At 45.0% G+C, this 20,490-nt stretch overlaps 3 protein-coding genes across 19 annotated transcripts in view; 2 read left to right on the top strand and 1 right to left on the bottom strand.

Annotated features, from left to right (window-relative positions):
- The window catches only part of LOC118076359 (polycystin-1), a 71,213-nt gene extending 57,493 nt beyond the window's left edge, over window positions 1–13,720 (top strand). For 7 of the 11 annotated variants that reach the window (XM_060271859.2, XM_060271862.2, XM_060271860.2 and 4 more), the window contains 10 exons: window positions 90–281; window positions 1,818–1,972; window positions 3,740–3,870; window positions 4,709–4,859; window positions 6,452–6,580; window positions 7,187–7,361; window positions 8,202–8,489; window positions 11,080–11,235; window positions 11,445–11,762; window positions 12,298–13,720. In XM_060271859.2, the coding sequence (XP_060127842.2) occupies window positions 90–281; window positions 1,818–1,972; window positions 3,740–3,870; window positions 4,709–4,859; window positions 6,452–6,580; window positions 7,187–7,361; window positions 8,202–8,489; window positions 11,080–11,235; window positions 11,445–11,762; window positions 12,298–13,017 (2,415 nt within the window). In that variant the 3' untranslated portion in view covers window positions 13,018–13,720. Of the gene's footprint in view, window positions 1–89; window positions 282–1,817; window positions 1,973–3,739; window positions 3,871–4,708; window positions 4,860–6,451; window positions 6,807–7,186; window positions 7,362–8,201; window positions 8,490–11,079; window positions 11,236–11,444; window positions 11,763–12,168 lie in introns of those variants that run through there. The other 4 variants (XM_060271868.2, XM_088661520.1, XM_060271863.2 and 1 more) reach the window with 4 other exon arrangements.
- Window positions 13,721–14,065: 345 nt separating this feature from the next.
- Window positions 14,066–19,714, bottom strand: NAT9 (N-acetyltransferase 9). Of its 5 annotated transcripts, none has more exons than XM_088661527.1 (8): window positions 19,491–19,633; window positions 18,560–18,646; window positions 17,307–17,416; window positions 16,401–16,541; window positions 15,891–16,016; window positions 15,483–15,542; window positions 14,960–15,054; window positions 14,066–14,853 (listed from the first exon to the last, which is right to left on the bottom strand). In XM_088661527.1, exons 2-8 carry the CDS (start codon window positions 18,634–18,636, stop codon window positions 14,707–14,709), a joined length of 756 nt encoding a protein of 251 aa, XP_088517653.1. In that variant the 5' UTR covers window positions 18,637–18,646; window positions 19,491–19,633; the 3' UTR covers window positions 14,066–14,706. The 5 variants fall into 5 exon arrangements, with proteins under 5 accessions (XP_088517653.1, XP_088517652.1, XP_034960287.2 ...); XM_088661526.1 differs by having other exon boundaries at window positions 19,463–19,588; XM_035104396.3 differs by lacking the exon at window positions 15,891–16,016 and having other exon boundaries at window positions 19,491–19,714.
- Window positions 19,715–19,843: 129 nt separating this feature from the next.
- The window catches only part of SLC38A12 (solute carrier family 38 member 12), a 117,154-nt gene continuing 116,507 nt past the window's right edge, over window positions 19,844–20,490 (top strand). For all 3 annotated transcript variants that reach the window (XM_088661525.1, XM_035104402.3, XM_088661524.1), the window contains exon 1: window positions 19,844–19,932. The gene's annotated coding sequence lies outside the window, so the exon portion shown is untranslated. The remainder of the gene's footprint in view (window positions 19,933–20,490) is intronic.

Genomic DNA, 20,490 nt, shown 5'->3' on the forward strand with positions numbered 1-20,490 from the left:
TAACAAAACAGACCAGTGGGCTGACTTGGCAGAAGAAAGTTTCCTCTGTCCCTCCAGTAATGCTTTTGAGAACATGCCTGCTCTCTCAGGTGTTGTTTGGGGCTCTGCATGCCGCTCTTATCAGCAAGCCAGTGGAGAGCGAAGCTGATGGACTGGTGGAGAACCCCTTGGTAAAGCAGATGCCTGAACGAGTTGGGAAGGTCCGCGTGCCCTGTGGTTATGGGCTGCTGCAGGCCAAGGAAGAGGCCAAGAAAGTCCGAGCTCTCAAAGGGTTGATGTGGGTAAGTGACTTCTTCCCTTGTGCAAAATGTTGGAATGGGTGGCTTGAGGAACCGCACAAACCATGGAGGTGGGAAAGAAGAATGATGCAATTGATATCACATTCAGTTAGGCTCTAAGCAATGAGACTCTAAGCAATGGAGCAATGAATAAAGATGGCTAGAGAAAGAAGATACCTAAGGACACAGGAAGACCCCTCCTGGATCAGATCTAGTGCTGTATCCTGTTCTCACAGCGGCCAGAGGTAGTGGCAATCAAGGTAAGAGGAGTGTGTTTGTGGGAGGGGGGGGTTATTGATTTGTTTTTTGGTTTATTATGTATTTTGTGTTCTCAGTTTACATCAGGCTACAACCAAACAGTGGCCTGTTCCCTGACCCACAAGCTGGTGATGACCAGTGAATTAGAAAAAAAACAAGATTGCAAGTGTGAGGATTTTCTTAGACCACTAGGTGTCAGAACAGATTTAAATTTCAACTTTATTGATAACGGCAGCTAAGGTTGGAGACCGATTATAATTTGAAGTTGAAAGTTAGGGCGGCAGTACATCAGTGATTCAAACAGGTATGCAGATTTCTTGTGGTGCCCCTAAGCTCTGCCAAACCAGTTTGACCAGAGATGATAACAGGGCAAGAGAAATAACTGTCCATCTTAAGAGCAATCCTGGATGTAACTTGGCCTTTGTTAGCCTGGAGCCCTCCTGATGTTTTGAACTACAACTCCCACCAGCCCTGGCATTACATAGGGATGCTGGGAGTTTGTAGCCCCAAACATCTGGAGGGCACCAGGCTGGCTTTGATTCTCTTAAAAGCGTTTGCCCAATAAGAGGGTGGCACTGACCTAAACATTAGCGACTCGTCTTGCGCAGGGACAGGTTCGTATGGCTGGACCAGGGCTTCACTGCAAGTTAGTTATCCTGCCTGCTGTTCTGGACTGGTTTTATAGGATAGGATACAGTGGTACCTCTACTTACGAATAACTCTACTTACGAATAGAGCTCCGTCCGCCATCTTGGATGCGGTTTAGATAGGACCCTTAGGTAGGGTTGCTTCTACTTATGAATTTTTTCTCCCAATGCATTCCTATGGGATTCGACTTACAAATTTTTTTGACTTACAAATGTACGTTTGGAACGCATTAAATTCGTAAGTAGAGGTACCACTGTATTCCATTCTATGGATAATTTCTGCCTGGCTGGATTTGAACTGATCTGACCAATATTGTTTTGTACTTCAAACGACACGGAAATCAAATTTAAGGATGGCATAAAAGTGTTTTAAATAAATAATAATAATAATAAATAGTAATGCAACCTTAATCTTTTTGTTGTTGTCACTCAATGGTAGTGTTAGGTAGTAGGAAAGCATTACATCTTTCTATGTTTAAATTAAATAATAAATGCAGATTAGCGATTGCTGGGGTTTTCACCTCTTTGCAGTCTGGTTTTTGATCACTCTCTTATTGACAGTACTTGACATCCCTGTTCATGCTCCATCACTTTTGTTGCTTTCTTCTCCCACCTCCTCCTCCTCCTCCTCCAGAACTGCCTCACTCATATGCTATTCTTTCTGGTCGTGCTGACCATCAATTACCAGAGATGCTTTCATGACAACAACGTCCACCTCCTGCATGCTGCTGTCAAACAGGCCATCTCTGTGACAAACGACAAAGGACTGAACTTCACTTCTGTGCGCAGGTGAGCTCTCCAGAGAGACGGGGGGGACATGGACGGAGGAGGCAGCTCACGACCTCTAGAGAAATATAATAAAAATTATATTTCAGGAAGACGTCACATGACCAAGTAATCAAATGTGTCAAAGGACAAGTAAGTTGTCTTCAAACAAAGCTGCAAATACAATCAGACGTGGCCCAACTGCTTGTCCATCTTGCCAGATTTCTGTCTGTGTCAGTCGTTGTTGCCAGATGTTACACAGAGTACATTCACACTAGAGCAGTTGTTGTACTGTAGTGTGCGCTGTTTCCCCCCCCAAAAGTGCTTGAAGGCATTCTAACACAAAGCACATTACAGTTTTAAAAAGTTCTTCAAATTGTAAAAGTGCTATTAACCCTCACACACACACACACACACACACCCCTACTGCAAATGTATCCTGCAAGCTGAGATAAAATAGAAAAACAATACAGCATTTCCATCTTCTTGTAGTCATAGGATCATAAGAGCTGAGGTGGCTTTGTCAGACTGGCTAGTCCAAACCTTACTCCATTTGGGAAGATAGAGGATTCCTGAGAGATTTCTACCCAACATCTGCTAGAAGGCCTCCAGCAAGGAAGGGTCACTGAATTCTTGACTGAGAGGTTGCTGTACTAGTCTGTTGCAGTAAAATCGCCGTGTGGCACCCTAAAACTAACATTCATTCTTCATCTGAAAATTTAATGTCACACTGTATTGAACATTGTCCATCGCCCCTCTACCCCAGCTGTGTGTTGTTCTGGAGGTTGTTACGACACCCTCCAGGGCCAGTTTTGTGGGGCATGGGGAAAATTCCCTTGCACATGCTTTCATGGACAGTGTTCATGAAGTGACTCCTGCCCTAGTTATTTCACCCTGAGCCTTGTTCATGTTAAGACTTTCAGAGACCAGAGCAGCCTCAAACCCCTGATGGTTGAGGGCAAAGGGAGAGTCCACAGGTTGCTCTCAGTGTTCCTCTGGGTCCTGTGGCAGACACCTCCTTGTAAAGGCAAATTGGAACTAGCTGGCTGCACCCACAGTTGGATTCCTTAGTCCAGACATCCCCAAACTGCGGCCCTCCAGATGTTTTGGCCTACAACTCCCATGATCCCTAGCTAACAGGACCAGTGGTCGGGGAAGATGGGAGTTGTAGTCCAAAACATCTGGAGGGCCGAAGTTTGGGGTGCCTGCCTTAGTCCATTGATGGGTGAAATCGTCATACAGGGGTGACAAGAAATTTTATTTCCTATATAGCAGGGGTGGCCAACTCCCAAGAGACTGCGATCTACTCTCAGAGTTAAAAACTGGCAGTGATCTACCCCCTTTTGGGGGGTTCAGGTCAAGGTTGTTGAACTTTTTCTATGAAGGAAATACCTGTTTTTTGGGTTCAGGTCGAAGTTGTTGAGCTTTTTAGGGAGGAGGAAAGCCCTGTTTTGGGGGGTTCAGGGCGAAAATGTGAGCTTTTTTTTAGGGGAGCTAAAGTTGTTGAGCTGCTTTGGGGGGAGCCAGTGATCTACCACAGACATCCAGTGACCTACCGGTAGATCATGATCTACCTGTTGGACGTGCCTGCTATATAGCAACTTTCCAGTACGTGTTCAGTTGCAATCAGTTTATTTCGTCTCACCCACTTTTTTTTAGCAGGGATGGATTTCATTGTCAGAGAATTCTAGGATTGCAAAGGGATTCTTTACTGTGATTTGCTTTAATAATATGCCCCCTTGGTTGAAGAACTGCACCAGTCCTTTCTCTCTCCTTTTGCTTATTTTGTAGCTACTCCGACACATTGGAATGGATTGACACAGTGCTACTGAAATACCTTTATGGCAACACAAAGCTGACAATAGTAGGAGTGCCTCAGCTGCAGCTACAAAGCTCCACTGCAAGCCAAATGAGGGATCTAGGTGTGAATTCCCCTGCAATCACCTTTTTCTCTTGTGCGGTAAAGTGAGAAACAGGCAGTAAGAGATTGTGTCTGGCCAAAAGAAGAAAACAAATGAGCAAACAAAAGAACAAAGTTGCTTTTTTAAAAAAATGTCAGACAGGGTTGAGACTTCAGAAGAGCTAATGCAGTCAGGCTTGGTTTTATGGACACATTTGACAAGCAATGAAAAGAAGAAATTGGGAACATTCAGGCGAAGCCCTAAAAAAAATGAAAGTGAGCTGGGGCGGGGGGAAAGGAAATGTAACCCGAATCTGAAAGAAGCCCCAAGGTGACATGTACATTCAACCTGAATTAGTGGGTGGGACTTTTGTGGGACTGCAATAAAGTAACCCGGGGTAGGCAACCTAAGGCCCATGGGCCACAAGCGGCCCACGGGGGTTGTTTAACTGGCCCACGAGCCCCCCCCCGAACTGAGCCACCCGCTTGCTTTTGCAGTGCCGAAAATTGCGTCTGCGCATGTGCAAACACTGGGAATTGCGTCTGCGCGGACGCCAGAAAACACAGGCGCGCGCACTCACGCTCATGTGCAATCCGACCCATGGAGGGATCTCCATTGGAGTGAACCAGCCCAGGCGAGGTAAACCTTGCCGACCCCTGAGGTAACCCCTAAACATATGCCAGGGGCTTTTAAAGGAGAAATAGGGTGAATATAGGTTGGTTTACCAAGGTGGAGAGTGTGAGTATGTACAAAATCACTTGTACATATTGAAAGGCATAAAATCTAGCAAGTGGCACCTGAGATTCTTTAAAATAATAATAATAAAAGCTTTACCTGTACATTTTTCTGTGCCTCCTAGGACTTCCCCAGCCTGGAATTGCATCTCAGATATACCACAGTTCTGCCAGCCGCCCCTGTCCTCTGTGCCACTTGTCTGGGTCCAGATCCGAAGCTCCTAGGGATACAAATAAAAACACATGCCCTGACGCAACTGAGCACACTTCTATTAGGTATGAATTGATGTGGGGATGCTTACCTCTGGGTTTCTCCCTTGTAGTGCCTTCTTATTTCTCTTTGAAAGACCCATTCTTACAACCCCTACCAGCATGTGGAAACTTTCAGTCTATCTGTGCTGACGCCCAGGCAGGCTGCCACAGGCTGAACCAGTTGTGTGGATGCCAACGTCACATGTGGATGTGTCTCTGTGGATTGGGCAGTCATCATCTAAGAAGACTGAGGAGGAGGAGGAGAGACAGAGGGTGAAGAAAGAGCTGCGGGTGGAGGGGGGCCCTCTCCCATCCTTTGGACCCCCAGGGAAACAAAACCTGCTAGCCCTGGACGTGGAGAGGGCATCTGAATGGGACACAGCCAGAAGAAGAAGGAGAAGAAGAAGAAGACGAAGAAGAAGAGGAGGAGGAGGAGTTTGGATTTGATATCCCGCTTTATCACTACCCGAAGGAGTCTCAAAGCGGCTAACGTTCTCCTTTCCCTTCCTCCCCCACAACAAACACTCTGTGAGGTGAGTGAGGCTGAGAGACTTCAGAGAAGCGTGACTAGCCCAAGGTCACCCAGCAGCCGCATGTGGAGGAGCGGAGATGCGAACCCGGTTCCCCAGATTATGAGTCTACCACTCTTAACCACTACACCACACTGGCTCCCTGAGGATGTACTATGCATCTTGAGCCTGCCCATGAAAAGCAAGTCTAGAGTGAGAGACTAGGGTAATGTCCACTGTTTCCAGGAATTATTCTCAGTGTGAGATTTTTGTGGGTGAGCTGAGAGTTTGTTGGACTGAGAACCTGAAGGCTGAAGAGGGAGGGTGTGTCAGAAGGAAAATGACTTGATTTTTTTTTTTATGTATTTGTATGAATGTAACATTTTGATATGTAACTGTGAGTTTTTGCAATCTTTTAAGTTGTCTGTTGTTGCTTCAGTTTCCTGTATACTGTTTAGAGACATTCTTTAATATATTAAGTGGTATTGAAATTAAATAATTAATAAGGTGGCGTTGTGGGTTAAACCACTGAGCCTAGGGCTTGCTGATCAGAAGGTCAGCGGTTCGAATCCCTGTGATGGGGTGAGCTCCCGTTGCTCGGTCCCAGCTCCTGCCAACCTAGCAGTTCGAAAGCACGTCAAAATGCAAGTAGATAAATAGGAACCGCTACAGCGGAAAGGTAAACAGCGTTTCCGTGTGCTGCTCTGGTTCACCATAAGCAGCTTAGTCATGCTGGTGACATGACCTGGAAGCTATACGCCGGCTCCCTCGGCCAATAATGCGAGATGAGCGTGCAACCCCAGAGTCGGCCACGACTGGACCTAATGGTCAGGGGTCCCCTTTACCTTTACCTTATGACCAAAGGTATGTTAAAAAACAAAACAAAACACCATTACACTAACTTCATCATGTGGTCAGATCATTGCTTTGCAGTTTGACTGTACTTTAGCTTGGATTGACTGTTTGTTCCAAGTGGAAGGATATGGTAGAGGATGTTCCAAAGGGAATTAGAAAAGGCTACGGGAGAAAAGAGAGGAGGTTTAGACTGCTCCCAAGGCATTCTGACACTCTTAAATTCATGTTCCTTCAATGTGGTTCTGTCGGCAGGTTTTGGATCTGGGGTCATGCAGAATTTTACCATGCGAATGATGGCTGCGTAAAGGAGCTTGGGAACACCTCTGCAAAAGCTCAGAGGATATTGCATGACCTACAAGCAAGCAACTGGGTGCACAAAAGGCAAGCTGCCAAAAACTTCTGTTTTTGTTTGAAACTCAAGTCTTCCAGTAGAAACAAAATCAGTTCCATGTGGGGCTTTTGCTCTTGCTTTGCAAGGGAAGGAGGTTGCTAGCATGTTCTCAGGACTCAACTGAAAGCTGTGACACTTAACCAGGTGTGAAACTGGATCAAATGTGTCAAGTGGACCTGTCCTAAGTGTAGTGTGGTATGTAGCATTCCTGATATTACTGTTTATACCAGGCATCCCCAAACTGCGGCCCTCCAGATGTTTTGGCCTACAACTCCCATGATCCCTAGCTAAGAGGACCAGTGGTCAGGGATGATGGGAATTGTAGTCCAAAACATCTGGAGGGCCGAAGTTTGGGGATGCCTGGTTTATACTGTCATCTTCCCTTTGGGATGGTGGCGGTCAGGGAAAAGGCACCTCTCCCTCTCAGTTTCCAGACCCTGTCTGTCAAAACCCTTCAGGGGAGGGGAATCTAACCAATTTTATATCACCATATTCCAAAATCCAATCTCTACCTGTTATCATAAAAAACCCCATTTCTGTTTGTTCTTCAGCTTGATATTCATAGATCTCTCTCCTCTTCATCCTTTTCGTGACAGGAGTAAAGCTCTACTTGTCGAGTTCACTCAGTACAATGCTGATGTCAATCTGTATGTGACTGTGATGCTCCTGTTTGAGTTTCCGTCCGACAGGCCGGCAATTGCTTCAATGTCCATATTCCCCTTCCCAATGTTAAAGTCAGGAGACAACATGGACCTTCGCCTTGTCATGATGGTAGGTATCCTGCACTGAAAAGCGCACTCTGGGGCTACTTCGTAGCGCAAGGGAACTCAGTAGGCAGTGTGGCGTGGCAGAAGTACATACACATCACATCTTCCTCTCCTTTAGGCTTGGGGTCGCTATTTATTTATTTAAATATATTTATAACATTTAAACATTTATATTATCTCCTTCCTTCAAGGAAGTCAGGGCAATCAACAAGGTTTCCTCTTCCCACAACAACCCTGTGAGGTAGGTTAGATTGAGAGAGATCACCTAGTGAGCTTTACAGCTGAGCAATGATTTGAACTTAAATCTCCCCAATCCTAGTATATCACATTGACTACTATGTCACACATATTCATAGAACCGGGCCTTCAATACCTTCCAAACTAGTGTTTCCCAAACTTGGGTCCCCAGCTGTTTTTGGACTACAACTCTCATCATCCCTAGCTAGCAGGACCAGTGGTCAGGGGTGGCGGGAATTGTAGTCCCAAAACAGCTGGAGCTCCAGGTTTGGCAAACTCTGTTCTAAACAAATACCTAATATATTCTATAGATGTCCTACAAATCATACGTGACCGACGCCAACCTTCTCTTTAAAATGGCAAAAAATGGGATTCCTCAGTCACTTTAGGCATAAAAAGGGGTCTCGGAAGAAGATAAAAATCATGTGGGAGGAGGTGGTATCTCAGATAGCCTGGCACTAACCTTGTTAGGATTCAAAGATGTATTACTATACTGGATCCAGTCACTTTGGGCCATGACAGCAACTTCCGCCTTATCTGGAGACAAGGAATCCAACAATTTACCAAAAAAACAACAACACCTGTGGCTTTTCCTTCTCTGCTGCAGATATGCCTGCTTCTCTTCAGTGGAGCTTTTGTTCTACCAAAGCTGTCCTTCACAGCTCCGGAAAAGGCGTCATGCCCATGGCAGAGCCACAGTCGCTTCCGGCTGCTCCTGGCCCTGATTTCCGTCACTGTTGCTGCCTTGCACTTCACCAACAACCATTTAGCAAAGGCACGCTTGCTGCATTCCCAGAAGCACCGTCAGGCTTTCACCAGCTTTTACGAAGTGGCAGTGCTGGCTCGCATAGAAGCCATCCTCTGCGCCCTGCTGCTGACGATCACCATGCTGAAGGTGAGGAAGAGCAGAGGGGGAACAAAAATCTTCCCAAGGCCATCTCCATCCGGCCCACATGAATGCAAAGCCTCCAACATTTTTGTGCTCCAAATCAGGATGTCAGGAGGGGCGCACCTTCCGACCCGGTGCTCTGGTGCTTGTCACCAGGGCCATGCCAGAGCTGGCTTCGTCCAGCGCTCTGAACTCACACCAGAGGGCCAGGGCAATAACAGGACATTCTGGGATCCAAACAGAAGCTGGTATTGACTTATGTGCATTCCTCCATTGCACACAATGACCTGGAACACAATCCCTGCACAAATGGGGGGTTGCCTGTATATTTTATGCATGTTTTATATATCTTATATTATTATTATCTTTAATAAATGATAATGATAATATCAATAAAGTATTTTTTTAAGTGGAAGTCAGGCAGAAAACACCATAAAACAGCCAGCCAGCCAAAGTTAGTTTAGTTTGGAATGCAATGTTCTTTGGGAGGAAGCAAATAGATATTCTAGGGCAGGCTGTTCCATGGCCGAGATGTGACTATGGAGAGACCCAGTTATGTGTTCCCATTAACCAAAAGTCAAAGGTTAATGACCAGCACTTTGAACATAGCCTGGGAACGAACCAGAGGTTGGTGAAGCTGGTGGAGAAGACGATATAATAATAATTATCTGTATGGCACGACTGTCTTCTTTATTTCTCGCAGAGTTTAGAGACAGTGTGCATATACCCAAACTGTTAATAGCAATCTAAGGCAATTATTATTATTATTTGTTATTTACACCCCACCCATCTTGCTGGGTTTCCCCAGCCACTCTGGGCAGCTTACAATAGAATATTAAAATACAATAATGTATTAAACATTAAAAGCTTCGCTAAACAGGGCTGCCTTCAGATGTCTTCTAAAAGTCTGGTAGTTGTTTCTCTCTTTGACATCTGATGGGAGGGCATTCCACAGGGCCGGTGCCACTACCGAGAAGGCCCTCTGCCTGGTTCCCTGTAACTTGGCTTCTCGCAATGAGGGAACCGCCAGAAGGCCCTCGGCGCTGGACCTCAGTGTCGGGGCAGAACGATGGGGGTGGAGACGCTCCTTCAGGTATACTGGACCAAGGCCGTTTATCAGACCTGCTACTGCAAAACTAAATACAACCAATTTCTTTAGTTCTAAATATGTGGGAGACCCCTCCCCCCAAAAAACTGGTTTTAATATGGGGATTAAGCTGTCCCTGCTTATTGATAATTGAATCTGCTCGTTCACTACATAGCTCCACTTTGGGTTCTGTTTCTTCATAATGTGAAATGGAAAGTTGGGAGTTGGCTTTATATAGATAGACAAAATGGTTAATTTTCTCCCCCAAACCAGACAGGCTGGTTGGCAACTCTGGCTGCAGCCCTGTAATGTAGAGTCTAATGTTGTCCCTTTTTAAGTCAACAGGACAATTCCGGAAATAACTATTTCCAGGATGGTAGCCAGGAATATTGCTAGGTCACAGACCAACACAAATTAGCACATAACAATTTATAGGCATAGATGCCTCCCTGTAAGCAAAGTAAAAACATTGTTAATGAATTAAAACAAACAGGGAAAGGAAAACGGAGATATAAAGCTCAATGCAGAGAGCTGTGAATTGGGCCCCAGAGGCCACCCACACAGTGCCACTTATTGTAGCCTTTGTTTGAATTTCAACACCTGAGCAAGCTTGACCATGTATTTTCCCTTCACTGTGACACATCCTTCCCTCCTCTTGGCCACAACCACTTGGTTAACAGTTCCAGAATACATCTTCCATGTCTTAAAAGAGAAGATTTATTAAAATGATCCTTTTTGTGCATAGCAAAATGTCTGTTTTGGAAAGCACCAAGCCAGATCTATTAACAATCACAATGATGCATAGGTTCTTGTTAACGTGCCTCTTAAATGATGCTGTAATGACCTTATAATTGTCATTGAAGCTGCTACCAAGGGATAATCTTGGTGCCATTCCTTTCCATGTGCTGCCTAATGAATCTGCATAGGGAGACCCATCTGCTCCATCCAAGCTTGGATGTACCGTATTTGAATAAGAGCTTTGTTGCTGCCTCTTGTTTCCTTAATGAACAATGAAGGAACACACAGCAGGAAAGACAGTAGGGGAGTTGAGAATTTCTGTGGGTGGGAATTTCCAACAAACAGTATTGCTGTTTGTCCCAAAGAAGCCTTTATGTCATTAAATTGAAGCAGCCAACTTCCTTAGGTCCTTCGCATACACAAGAAACTCAGGCGGCTGCACCCCACAATATTTTCACTCCTATTACTGATGTGACACTCAACATTTATATTCCAAACCAACAGCCAGGCCTTATTAGCTAAAACGGCTTCTCTAGTTTTGAGAATCTTCCTTTTGAGGTTCTCATTTATTGGACTGTGACACCAAGCATTAGAGCTGCTTCCTTGACCGATGCTTATGGTTGTGATGATGGCTGCTGTTTGTTATCTTGATGTAGCCTTGCGATAATATTCCTTGGCTCTCTTCCTATGATAAGGGGACAGAGTAAGTGTTCTCAATGGCTTCTTCCTTTCAAAGAATTAGCTGCTGCTGCTTCTTCTTTTTCTTTCTAGATGGTGCAACAGCTGCGCTTTGTCCGGAGATGGTCTGTGTTTGGGAAAACCTTCCAGCATGCCTTGAGGGAGCTAGTGGCGATCAAAATCATCTTCCTCTTGTTCCTTCTCATCTGTGCCAAGTGTGGCTGTTTAGTAGGTTATAAAAAGAATCGGGTGAGGGTGAGAGAGAATGAGAAGTCAGGGCATGGGGAAATGATGCATGCTAATCCAAAGTTTCTCCTGCCCACCCCAAGATAGGGGGAGGAGGGGAAACACTGATCCTACCTTATATATATATATATATATATATATATATATATATATATATATATATATATATATAATCTCCACAACCTTTTTCTTTTCTTCTTCATTCTTGTCAGGCCTTCTCTTCAACTGTGGAAGAGTTCAGGACACTCCCATGTGCCTTTTCAGCTCTGCTTTCCACTCTCTGTGGGAAGATCACTTTCCTCCAGTCTTTGATGCAGATTTCCCCTATCCTGGGGACAACATACATCCTAAGCTTTGGCGCTGGCGTGCTCTGGATGGTGCAGAGTTTCCTTTGTGCCTCTGTCCTTAACAGTTACCGTACTGTCCATTCTGAGATCTACCATCCAGCTATTGAGCCTCAGGATTATGAGATGATTGAGTTTTTGGTGAAAAGGTTGAAGCTCTGGCTAGGACTCAGCAAAACCAAAGAGGTAAGCGAGATTTAAAAAAACCAAAGCAAGGGAGGTGGAGGGTGGGGGAGAAAGGAAAGAAAGGAAAAGGGAATGGGGAATATAGCACTCTTCCGCACAGGCCTGTCTCAAGGGGAAGAGATGGATGGTGAGAATGTGGCTGCTCTATAGCGCTGTTCTATGCTTGCTCTATCACCACTTACGATGTGGTGGTAACTTTCAATACAAGCCACACGAAGGCAGCTTCATAGGCTGAACTATTATTGCATAGCAGCTTCCCAGCTGTAAACAGCTGTTTACATAAATGTGATGACCATCTGAACGTCTCTTGTATGAGCTGTTCCCCTCTAAAAAGACTTGAGTATAATAATGCGGTAAGCTTGATTTCAGAATAAATCTTGTAAGAACTCGCTCTTATACCTCACAGCACAATCTATATAAAGAATGGCAGCCTAGCCCTTTCAGCACCCATGATGGCTGAATTAGTTTTCACAGACAACAGGAAGAAGACTTTGTTACAGAACGCGGAACAGATTCTGATCTCTTTGCCTTTCAGTTTCGCCACAAGGTGAAATTTGAAGGGATGGACTCCCTGGTTTCCCACTCTTCTGGAAACTCCAAACCGTCTCGCCTTCCTTCTCCGGGCACCAACTTTCACTGTCCTAGTGCAACCATTTCTTCCTTCAGCTCTGAAGAGCTGGTGCTTCCCGAGAGCCCCATCCCTGATCCTTGCAATGTAGACTTTTATCTAGAGCACCTGCCATCCGCAGTCAACGATCTCCTGGAAGGCTTTGACAGGGTCCTAAAGCTGATGGAGGATGTGTGCCATCTTGAGACCAGCTTAGAGGAGACTCAGAGGAGAATTTGCAAGAAGAAGAAGAAGGGGCAGAAAAGCCATCCCATGGAAAAGGTAGCGACACTCGCTTCAAAAACCAGCTTAGGGCTGCCGAGAACTTACAGCACCTTCTCAGAGTCTGCCTTAGCCAGGCTCAGAGCGCACCATGTCAGGATTTCCAGCTGCAGTGCCCCTGAAGGGGGCAAGCAGCACCCAGAAGATACTGAATCTCAGCAAAGCTCAGCAGGATACAAGGTTCTGGTGGGCAACCCTCCAGCTTCAGGCCACATCTTCCGAAGCACTCTTCCCTGGCCGGCCCATTTGTTCAAAAAGAGACCCAGGAGTGAGGAAGGGCAGGGATATCCGTGTTGTGACGTGCTTCAGAGACAGATCCCTTTAAAGAGGAGAGCGTGGCAGACCGAAGGAACAGGTGACATGTAGACAACCTCTATGTGGGTTTAACTGAGCACAAGAGCTGGTACCCGTTTGTTTTCCCTCCTCGTGCTTCACTCACATAATGCACCTCACTGGAGAAGCAGGGTCCAGATTAACCTCCTTGCCTTTGTTATCTTTCAGGGTACTACAAATTGGATGAACTCTATTTGGTTCCCAGCTCTGACCTGCCTAGAATGCCTTAAGTTTTCTGCACAGATAAAATTAGAATTATAGTGGTGCATGTAAAGTACTTTGTAGTGCATTATGTTATTTACAATCTAGCACAGTAGCTTTGCGCAGTCCTTCTGTATTTTTGTACTAATGTCTGGAATGAAATACCTACAAGGCTGGCTTTAGGACAGGCATGGGCAATCTCAGGACAAGGGCCTAAATGCAGCCTCCAGGCCTCTTTTATCAGGCTTTTCAATCTCTCTCCAAGCCACATCTTCCTTACCAACTCTCCACCCTCCCTGGCCCTGCTGCACTCCTGCGTATTTCTGCCTGACTGAAATGCATTCTTTAATGCCTCTTGCTTTGTCTGGTTAGAGGATGTGTGTGTGTCAATATTCTATGGGACAGTCTAAGGGAGCAGGACTTCTAGCTAGCTACATTAAGCATTACATTCTTGAAGCTGCTGCAAAAATACATCTGTAATCACAGCCTTTGAGAACTTGTCATGTCTGTATTAAAACAGTACATATGTCCAACATATTGTGCTTACTACCAACTCCTTCATTAGCCTCTGAGGGCAGGAGCAGGCAGAAGCCTTGCACAAAGGGGCTTCTCCCCCTTCTCTCCTTGAAATTGGCTTGGGGTTTGGTTGCGAGCACTTCCAGAACAGCATAGAGGAAGGGGATATGCTTGTGCAGATGGAGCATTTGTAATAGCACAATGCAATGAGCATTTTTCATCAAGTTCCTGTAACTAGTTTCACATACAGGAGATAATGACCAGTAATGAACCCTTCAGCGTAAGTTTACTGCTGCGAATTGGGGGGGGGGGGGCACATGCAGGAAGACCTGAGCCCAGAAAAGAAACTGGCAGTGAGACAAAAGAGTGTACACATTTTATTTTTTCACATTTCATCTTAGTAAAGAGAAACATACAAACTTCCTGGTGTGTGCCAGTGAGAAAAGAGCAGTCTCACTGAATAACTAAGAGCCTGCAATGCTTTGAGAGAAGCCCATTTAGTACTTCAGTTCAATCAAACATTAACCACCTGTTTCTCGGACTGCTGCCGATTAACCCTCGGAATAAGAGTAGGTTGTAGTTTATATTTTTGGTAGAAACAGGCCCTAATCAAGGACCCTAGTAAGGCAATATTAGCCTATGATGCGACTGTTCATTTGTAACAGAGGAGACAAGCCTAACTTTCCTGTCCCTTAGTAGCACTGCAGTCCAAACACATCCAGTTCGCTCTATATACATCACACTTTGCCATTTTTACCAATAGCAACCATTTCCCCAAGATGATAGTTTGTTCTAGTTGCAGTAGACATTAGATTTTCTTGTTAAAGGTGGTGAACGAAAGTATGATGGGCAACAGCAAGTCAAGTTGAATGCTGATCCAGTGCAGAGCCTGCAACGTTTTCTACTCCAGCAGTTGGTCCCTATCATTATAGATCCAGGCCATGATGCAGTTTGGGGACAGAGATCCCATGCTTCTGGAGTCCGTATAAAGAGAGCTAAGCATCATTAGCTGTCACAAACCCGATTCTGCAGCTTCGTTACATTGTAAAATTGTTCATCCACGTGGCTGGTTTGCTCAAGCAGCCACTGCCTTTCTTGCTCATCCACAATCAGTCTGAGTGTTACTTCGTGGAAGATGACATTTACTCCCACCTAGACAGTGCACAAGATAATAAATCCAAGTTAACTTTAGGGTCTGCCACAAATACAGAGTCAACTAAAGATGGTTCTGCTACATGAGAAATACTTATTAGCTCACCTCCTTGAAATGAATCTTTTTGAACATGCCAATACTGGCTTCATTTTCCAATCCAATTTTAGCTTCAAAGGTGTTTAGTCCCAGGCGAGTCATTCCTACAGGATAGAATATTAGAAATAAGCTACTGTCTCTACTCTTGTCAATTCCATTTGGGAAGGACTGAAGGTTGATCACATGTTCTGCATGCAATATGTCCCATTTTCTATCCCTGGCATCTCCAGGTAGGGTTGGAAATGTCTGAAACCCTTGAGAGCCACTGTTAGCAAGTGTTGATAATACCGAGATGAAGTGATGAGCTTACTCGGTATAAGGCAGCTTCCTATGTTTCTACTATTATAGGCAATTGAGGGTTCTGTGTTCCAAGTATAAGCAGAAAAGTAATCTTAAAACACTATGGCAGAATTTCAAAGTCTTTGAATGGAAATCTTCTACCGGTACTGATGTACACGGAAGTTAACCCTCCATGCATATGCAGCACCTCCAACACTTTACAACTTCATTCCCTTATGCCAGACACTCTTACCATAGGACATCATGATCAGAGTGGCTTCCTTGCCAAATCCTCTGCCACGATAGCTGGCTTCTGAAAGAGAGGAGCAGGGGAGAATTAAGAACTGTATCTGTTTCCAGGTTCATCTAGAACAAGGGTGGGGAATCTTTGGCCAACAGAAGGGTCTAGAATTTGGAATGGGTATCTCTCACTCACCCTATAATCTTTTTAATTCTAGGCACTTTTTTAAGACCAGAAGGTACAATATATGCATTATTATTATTATTATTAACAGAAAGATCTATCAGGCTAAAGAGACACAGGGAAGGGTGAAGAAAAAAAGAAGAGGCTCCTTTCTGGCACATTTAGTAAGATTTAGGCTTCACTTTTGAAAAATTCAGGACTGACAAAATACAACCCTGGCAGATTGCACTGACTTACCAAGGAATGGGATGCAGGTGGCGCTGTGGGTTAAACCACAGCCTAGGGCTTGCCGATCAGAAGGTCGGCGGTTCGAATCCCCGCAACGGGGTGAGCTCCCATTGTTCAGTCCCAGCTCCTGCCAACCTAGCAGTTCGAAAGCACGTCAAAGTGCAAGTAGATAAATAGGTACCGCTCTAGTGGGAAGGTAAACAGCGTTTCCGTGCGCTGCTCTGGTTTGCCAGAAGTGGCTTAGTCATGCTGGCCACGTGACCTGGAAGCTGTACGCCGGCTCCCTTGGCCAGTAAAGCGAGATGAGCGCCGCAACCCCAGAGTCATCCAAGGAATGACTTACCAAGGAATGACTGGTTGCAATAGTTGTGCCAGACATTTATGCACAGGATGCTTGTATATAACCTATTTTATTTTTTGTTGGCTTCAGTCACTTCTGCTGAAGAAACAATCTTTTGAAGTAACTTGCTAAAGACTGAAATATTGATGGTCCCATAAATTATAGAAGAGTTAGGTTACCTGCTATCATAATTTCGATCTCTCCGAGTGTTGGATCTTCACTGTCTGTGAGGAACAAGTTCACGTCGCCCACCATGCAGTCTTCCTCCGTGGTTGTCTGCTTAGACCACTTATCTGTGTCAAGCACTATAAATGTGCATTCTGGGGAAATTTTTTAAAAAAGAAGCAGGCCCAATGGAGAACATTTAAAACCATTTTAAATGAAACCAGGGTCAACTAATATAGTAATCAATGGCAACCAGCACAATGTAAGAAGCTTCCTCCTTGCATTAAAGGGACTTGGAATGAGAGATCTCTTGCTTCAGGCTGGGTGCAAAAGCCAATGCAACTCTTTCCCTGTCCCTCAAACCCTTAGGAAAACACAGAACTCTGGGAAGAATTTAGTGTTTGGTGGGCCTGTTCACTTTTTAAAAATATTAAAAGTGTGCAGGAGTTAGGAAAGAAATGCGTCCACTCCCCTGTGCAGAAAACGGCCCATCTGAATTTTCATGTGGTAGCCATAAGTAAGAAGGATGTTATAGTTCAGTTCCTGTGTACCTAATCACAGGTATTGGGCTAAGGAGCAGAACCTCCACAGCATCCAGAGGACATTGCATGGAAAGTTATTTAAGTGCGGATAACTATAGATACCAAGTTTAAGTAGCTGGTATGTGATTCTTGGGTACTTGTATATTCTGCAGTTTTGGCCCTGAGTACCTTCCAAGATTTAATTTTGCTCAGAATAAAGTTGCCATCTATTTCTACACAGTCCAAATTATCAGTATTAGTTATTACCATGATGAACTGATCAGCAACTGAAATTTTAACACGGAAGTATCACTTTTATATGAATGGACCTTTAAATAAACTAGACATATGTGCTCGCTACCCCATCTTCAAGTCCTTACAAATGTTTAAAAATCTCACTGTCTGCATCTTCCCGCCAACTGCGCTGCATCTCATATTCCTGTTCAAGGCTTAATGGCTCTGATGCAGTCAGACGCTGCAGCTCTTCAGACTTCATCCACTCATGGTACCTGGTGAGAAAATCCATATTCGTCTTCAGAACATTGCCTACTATGTTATGTTGGAAAGGAAACAAGATCTCCACCATGAACCCATTTGAGGCATGAAATGACTGGTCCAGGCAAACTAATACCAACGTTCTATTTCTTCACAACCTGAAATAGCCACCACACAGACAGAAGACATTATTCTTAATGGCTAGGTTTACCAAGGTTTTACTCTCATTCCACTTGTAAGCAATAAACATGTCCATTTCTAATAATTCCCAAATATGTCGTTCTTACTGCTTACAACTGAGGTTTCCAAATGCCTGCAGAGTTAAAAATTAAAGCTGTAATCCTAATGCATACTAATTTAGGAGTAATCTCCACCACACTCAGTGGAATGTACATCTCAGTAAACACGCACCAGACAGCAGTGGTAAATTCTTGGTAGTCTAGACAAGAGGTTAAACATTACCATAATTTTTTTTTCACAAGCACAAATGATTGATTTTGCCCACCTGTGCATATTTCAAACCTGGACATACCTGGAGTTTTGTTATCTCAAAATGCAGGAGGTGTTACCAAAAACATTCCTATGAACATATCTGAAAATTTGTATTTTTTAAAAAAAGGAAAGTTATAATCCCCTACAACTTTTGCAGATGTGCCCAATTATTATCAATAAACTGATCCAATTAATAATTGCAGATCAGAGCAGTTACAGGTAACGTCAGTGCTTAAGCAATTTATCTATTTGTTCCACTTGGAATGCAAATTAACAAACACGCATATTACAAACACACATATCAAAAAAAATTCTTTTGCAATATATATATATGCAATATACCGTGTTTCTCATATTATAAGACATGTCTTATATTTATTTTTTCCTCAAAAAAACACACTATGGCTTATTTTCAAGGGATGTCTTATTTTTTTTCCTCCTCCTCCTGCCGCGGCCGGCATTGCTGCTGAGCCTATCACTATGTCTTATTTTCGGGGTATGGCTTATATTCCTTGAATGCTTAAAAATCCTGCTATGGCTTATTTTATGGGTATGTCTTAAAATATGAGAAACAGGGTATATAAAGATGGCTTAACATTCCAGACCTCTAAAGTCAATGTCCCCCCCCCCCCAACTGGAGACTGGGCAAAGTATCTGTTTCATACCTGGGTACATGATCAGAGGTGTATGGCACCAGGGTCACCCTCTTTCCCTGCAGTACAGTATTCTGATTAATTCTCATAGCTCCAAGACTGCAACAAACAAGAGTATGTTAGTGATACACTTTTTCAAAATAAATGTTATTGGTTCAGTTTTGAAATAAGAACGAACAACAACAAATGAGAGCAAAATATAACAATACTATACAGAGGAATCATACATATCAATTTTAATATACAATCGGTCCAATACAGTTTATATATTGCAGCTGCAATATATTTGTGTACATAAAATGTCATTTACCCCGGTTCATTTGTGAGAGATATAATCTGTAATTCGACCAAAATAATTACGGAACTGCTTATTTAATATTTCTCTTTGTCCCGTCCCCACTAGAAATGGTACAATGTTTAATAGCAAAGAAAAAAACTACAGCGGTAGTGCAAGAATTATGAAGCAACTGCAAAGGAGATCTGGACTACTTAGTCATGCGGCTATAAAGCATTTGCTACACCGTGATTGAAACACAGGATAATTACAGCAGTTCATAATTGACATCCAGGATTCAGAAGTTAAAACAGGAGGTGGAGGTGCTTGAGTGTCCGGGTGCAAACACACTGACAGCATTCCCTGGAAATAAATCCCACAATTTTGCTTGCGCACTGCATGAAATTTATTCCATAACATTTATACACCACTTGACGAAGAAAAACCCTCAAAGCGGGTTGCGAAAAAGGGGAATTAGACTTTGCATGTAACTTCTCCAGAGGCAACACTGAAGAGACTTAAGTCAGGGAGCCACTTTCGCAAGAAATCTTCCCCCACATACTACTCCTAATCTCCAAACAGGCGGCATTTGGCCGCAATCTACACCTGAACCAGAGAGACAAACTCCACCTTAAACCCACCCAATAGGCCACGCGAGCGCCTATTTACCTCGTTCCTCTACCACCCCAACACAAGCCTCACGCGCACGCGCGCGCATTGGCCAAACTCCCCTTCCCGGTCGCGCTACGGTAGCCGCCGAGTCTCCATCCGACCAGCGTCTTTCCCAACCACCGACCGACACATACAAGCACACACCCCTCCCCCGTAGTCACGTGCCATCAAGAGAAGGGACCAATCGGCGTAGAAAGCGATTCGAGAAGTCGTGGTCACGCGCGCGGCAAGCTCGGCTGTTGGCGGCTTTGGCTTTGGCGTAGAAGCGCTGTTCCCTCCCTCCCCACTGCCCCGCCTACCCTCCGTCAGCTTCTCCGCTTCCGCGCGTGCGCCGTCGGCGGCTTCCCTTTGCTCGCGCCGGTAATGAGGGAAAACGACGGTTTGGAGTTGCTGGGCCGGACGTTGCCGTGGAGCCAAGCGAGGAGCGCCGGCGTGGCGGGTAAAGAGGCTTGTTGTGAGGAGTTTTTAGTGGGTGGTAGGGGGCTCCGGTGATGGTGGCGGGGCGAAGTTCTGGGTGTCGACAGAAGGGGAAGCGGGCGGCGGCCTGAGGCGGGTCGGGGAAAGGATTGGCGGGGAAGACGTGGCATTCCCGACGATGCTCCTTCCCGCGCGGCTCTCCGGAGGAGGGTTTTGCGCCTGGCTTTTAAATAGGCGCAGCCTCTGTGTGACTGTTTGGCCTGTCTTTGAGCTGTCCCCCCCTCCCCCGAAGGAGACAGCGCAGAGGACAACAGAAGTGCCCCCCGCTCGGCTTGAGCATCTTCCCGAACAGCGGGGAAGATCTGCTGCCTATCAGGTGCAGGTGGTGGTCACGCGGCTGTCTGTATCTGCTCGGAGACCTAGTACACGTGTGCGTGTGTGAATTCACACATGCATAAATGGGGAGAGAGAAGAGTTCATGCAATTGCTTGTGGGTGTGCATCTCTCTCCGTGGACGTAGCCAGGATTTATGTTTTGGGGGCGGGTGGCAGGACACCCACCTGTCATCATCCTCTGGCTG

The sequence above is a fragment of the Zootoca vivipara genome, chromosome 2 (genome assembly GCF_965207765.1).
Source record: "Zootoca vivipara chromosome 2, rZooViv2.hap1.1, whole genome shotgun sequence".
NCBI lineage: Eukaryota > Metazoa > Chordata > Lepidosauria > Squamata > Lacertidae > Zootoca > Zootoca vivipara.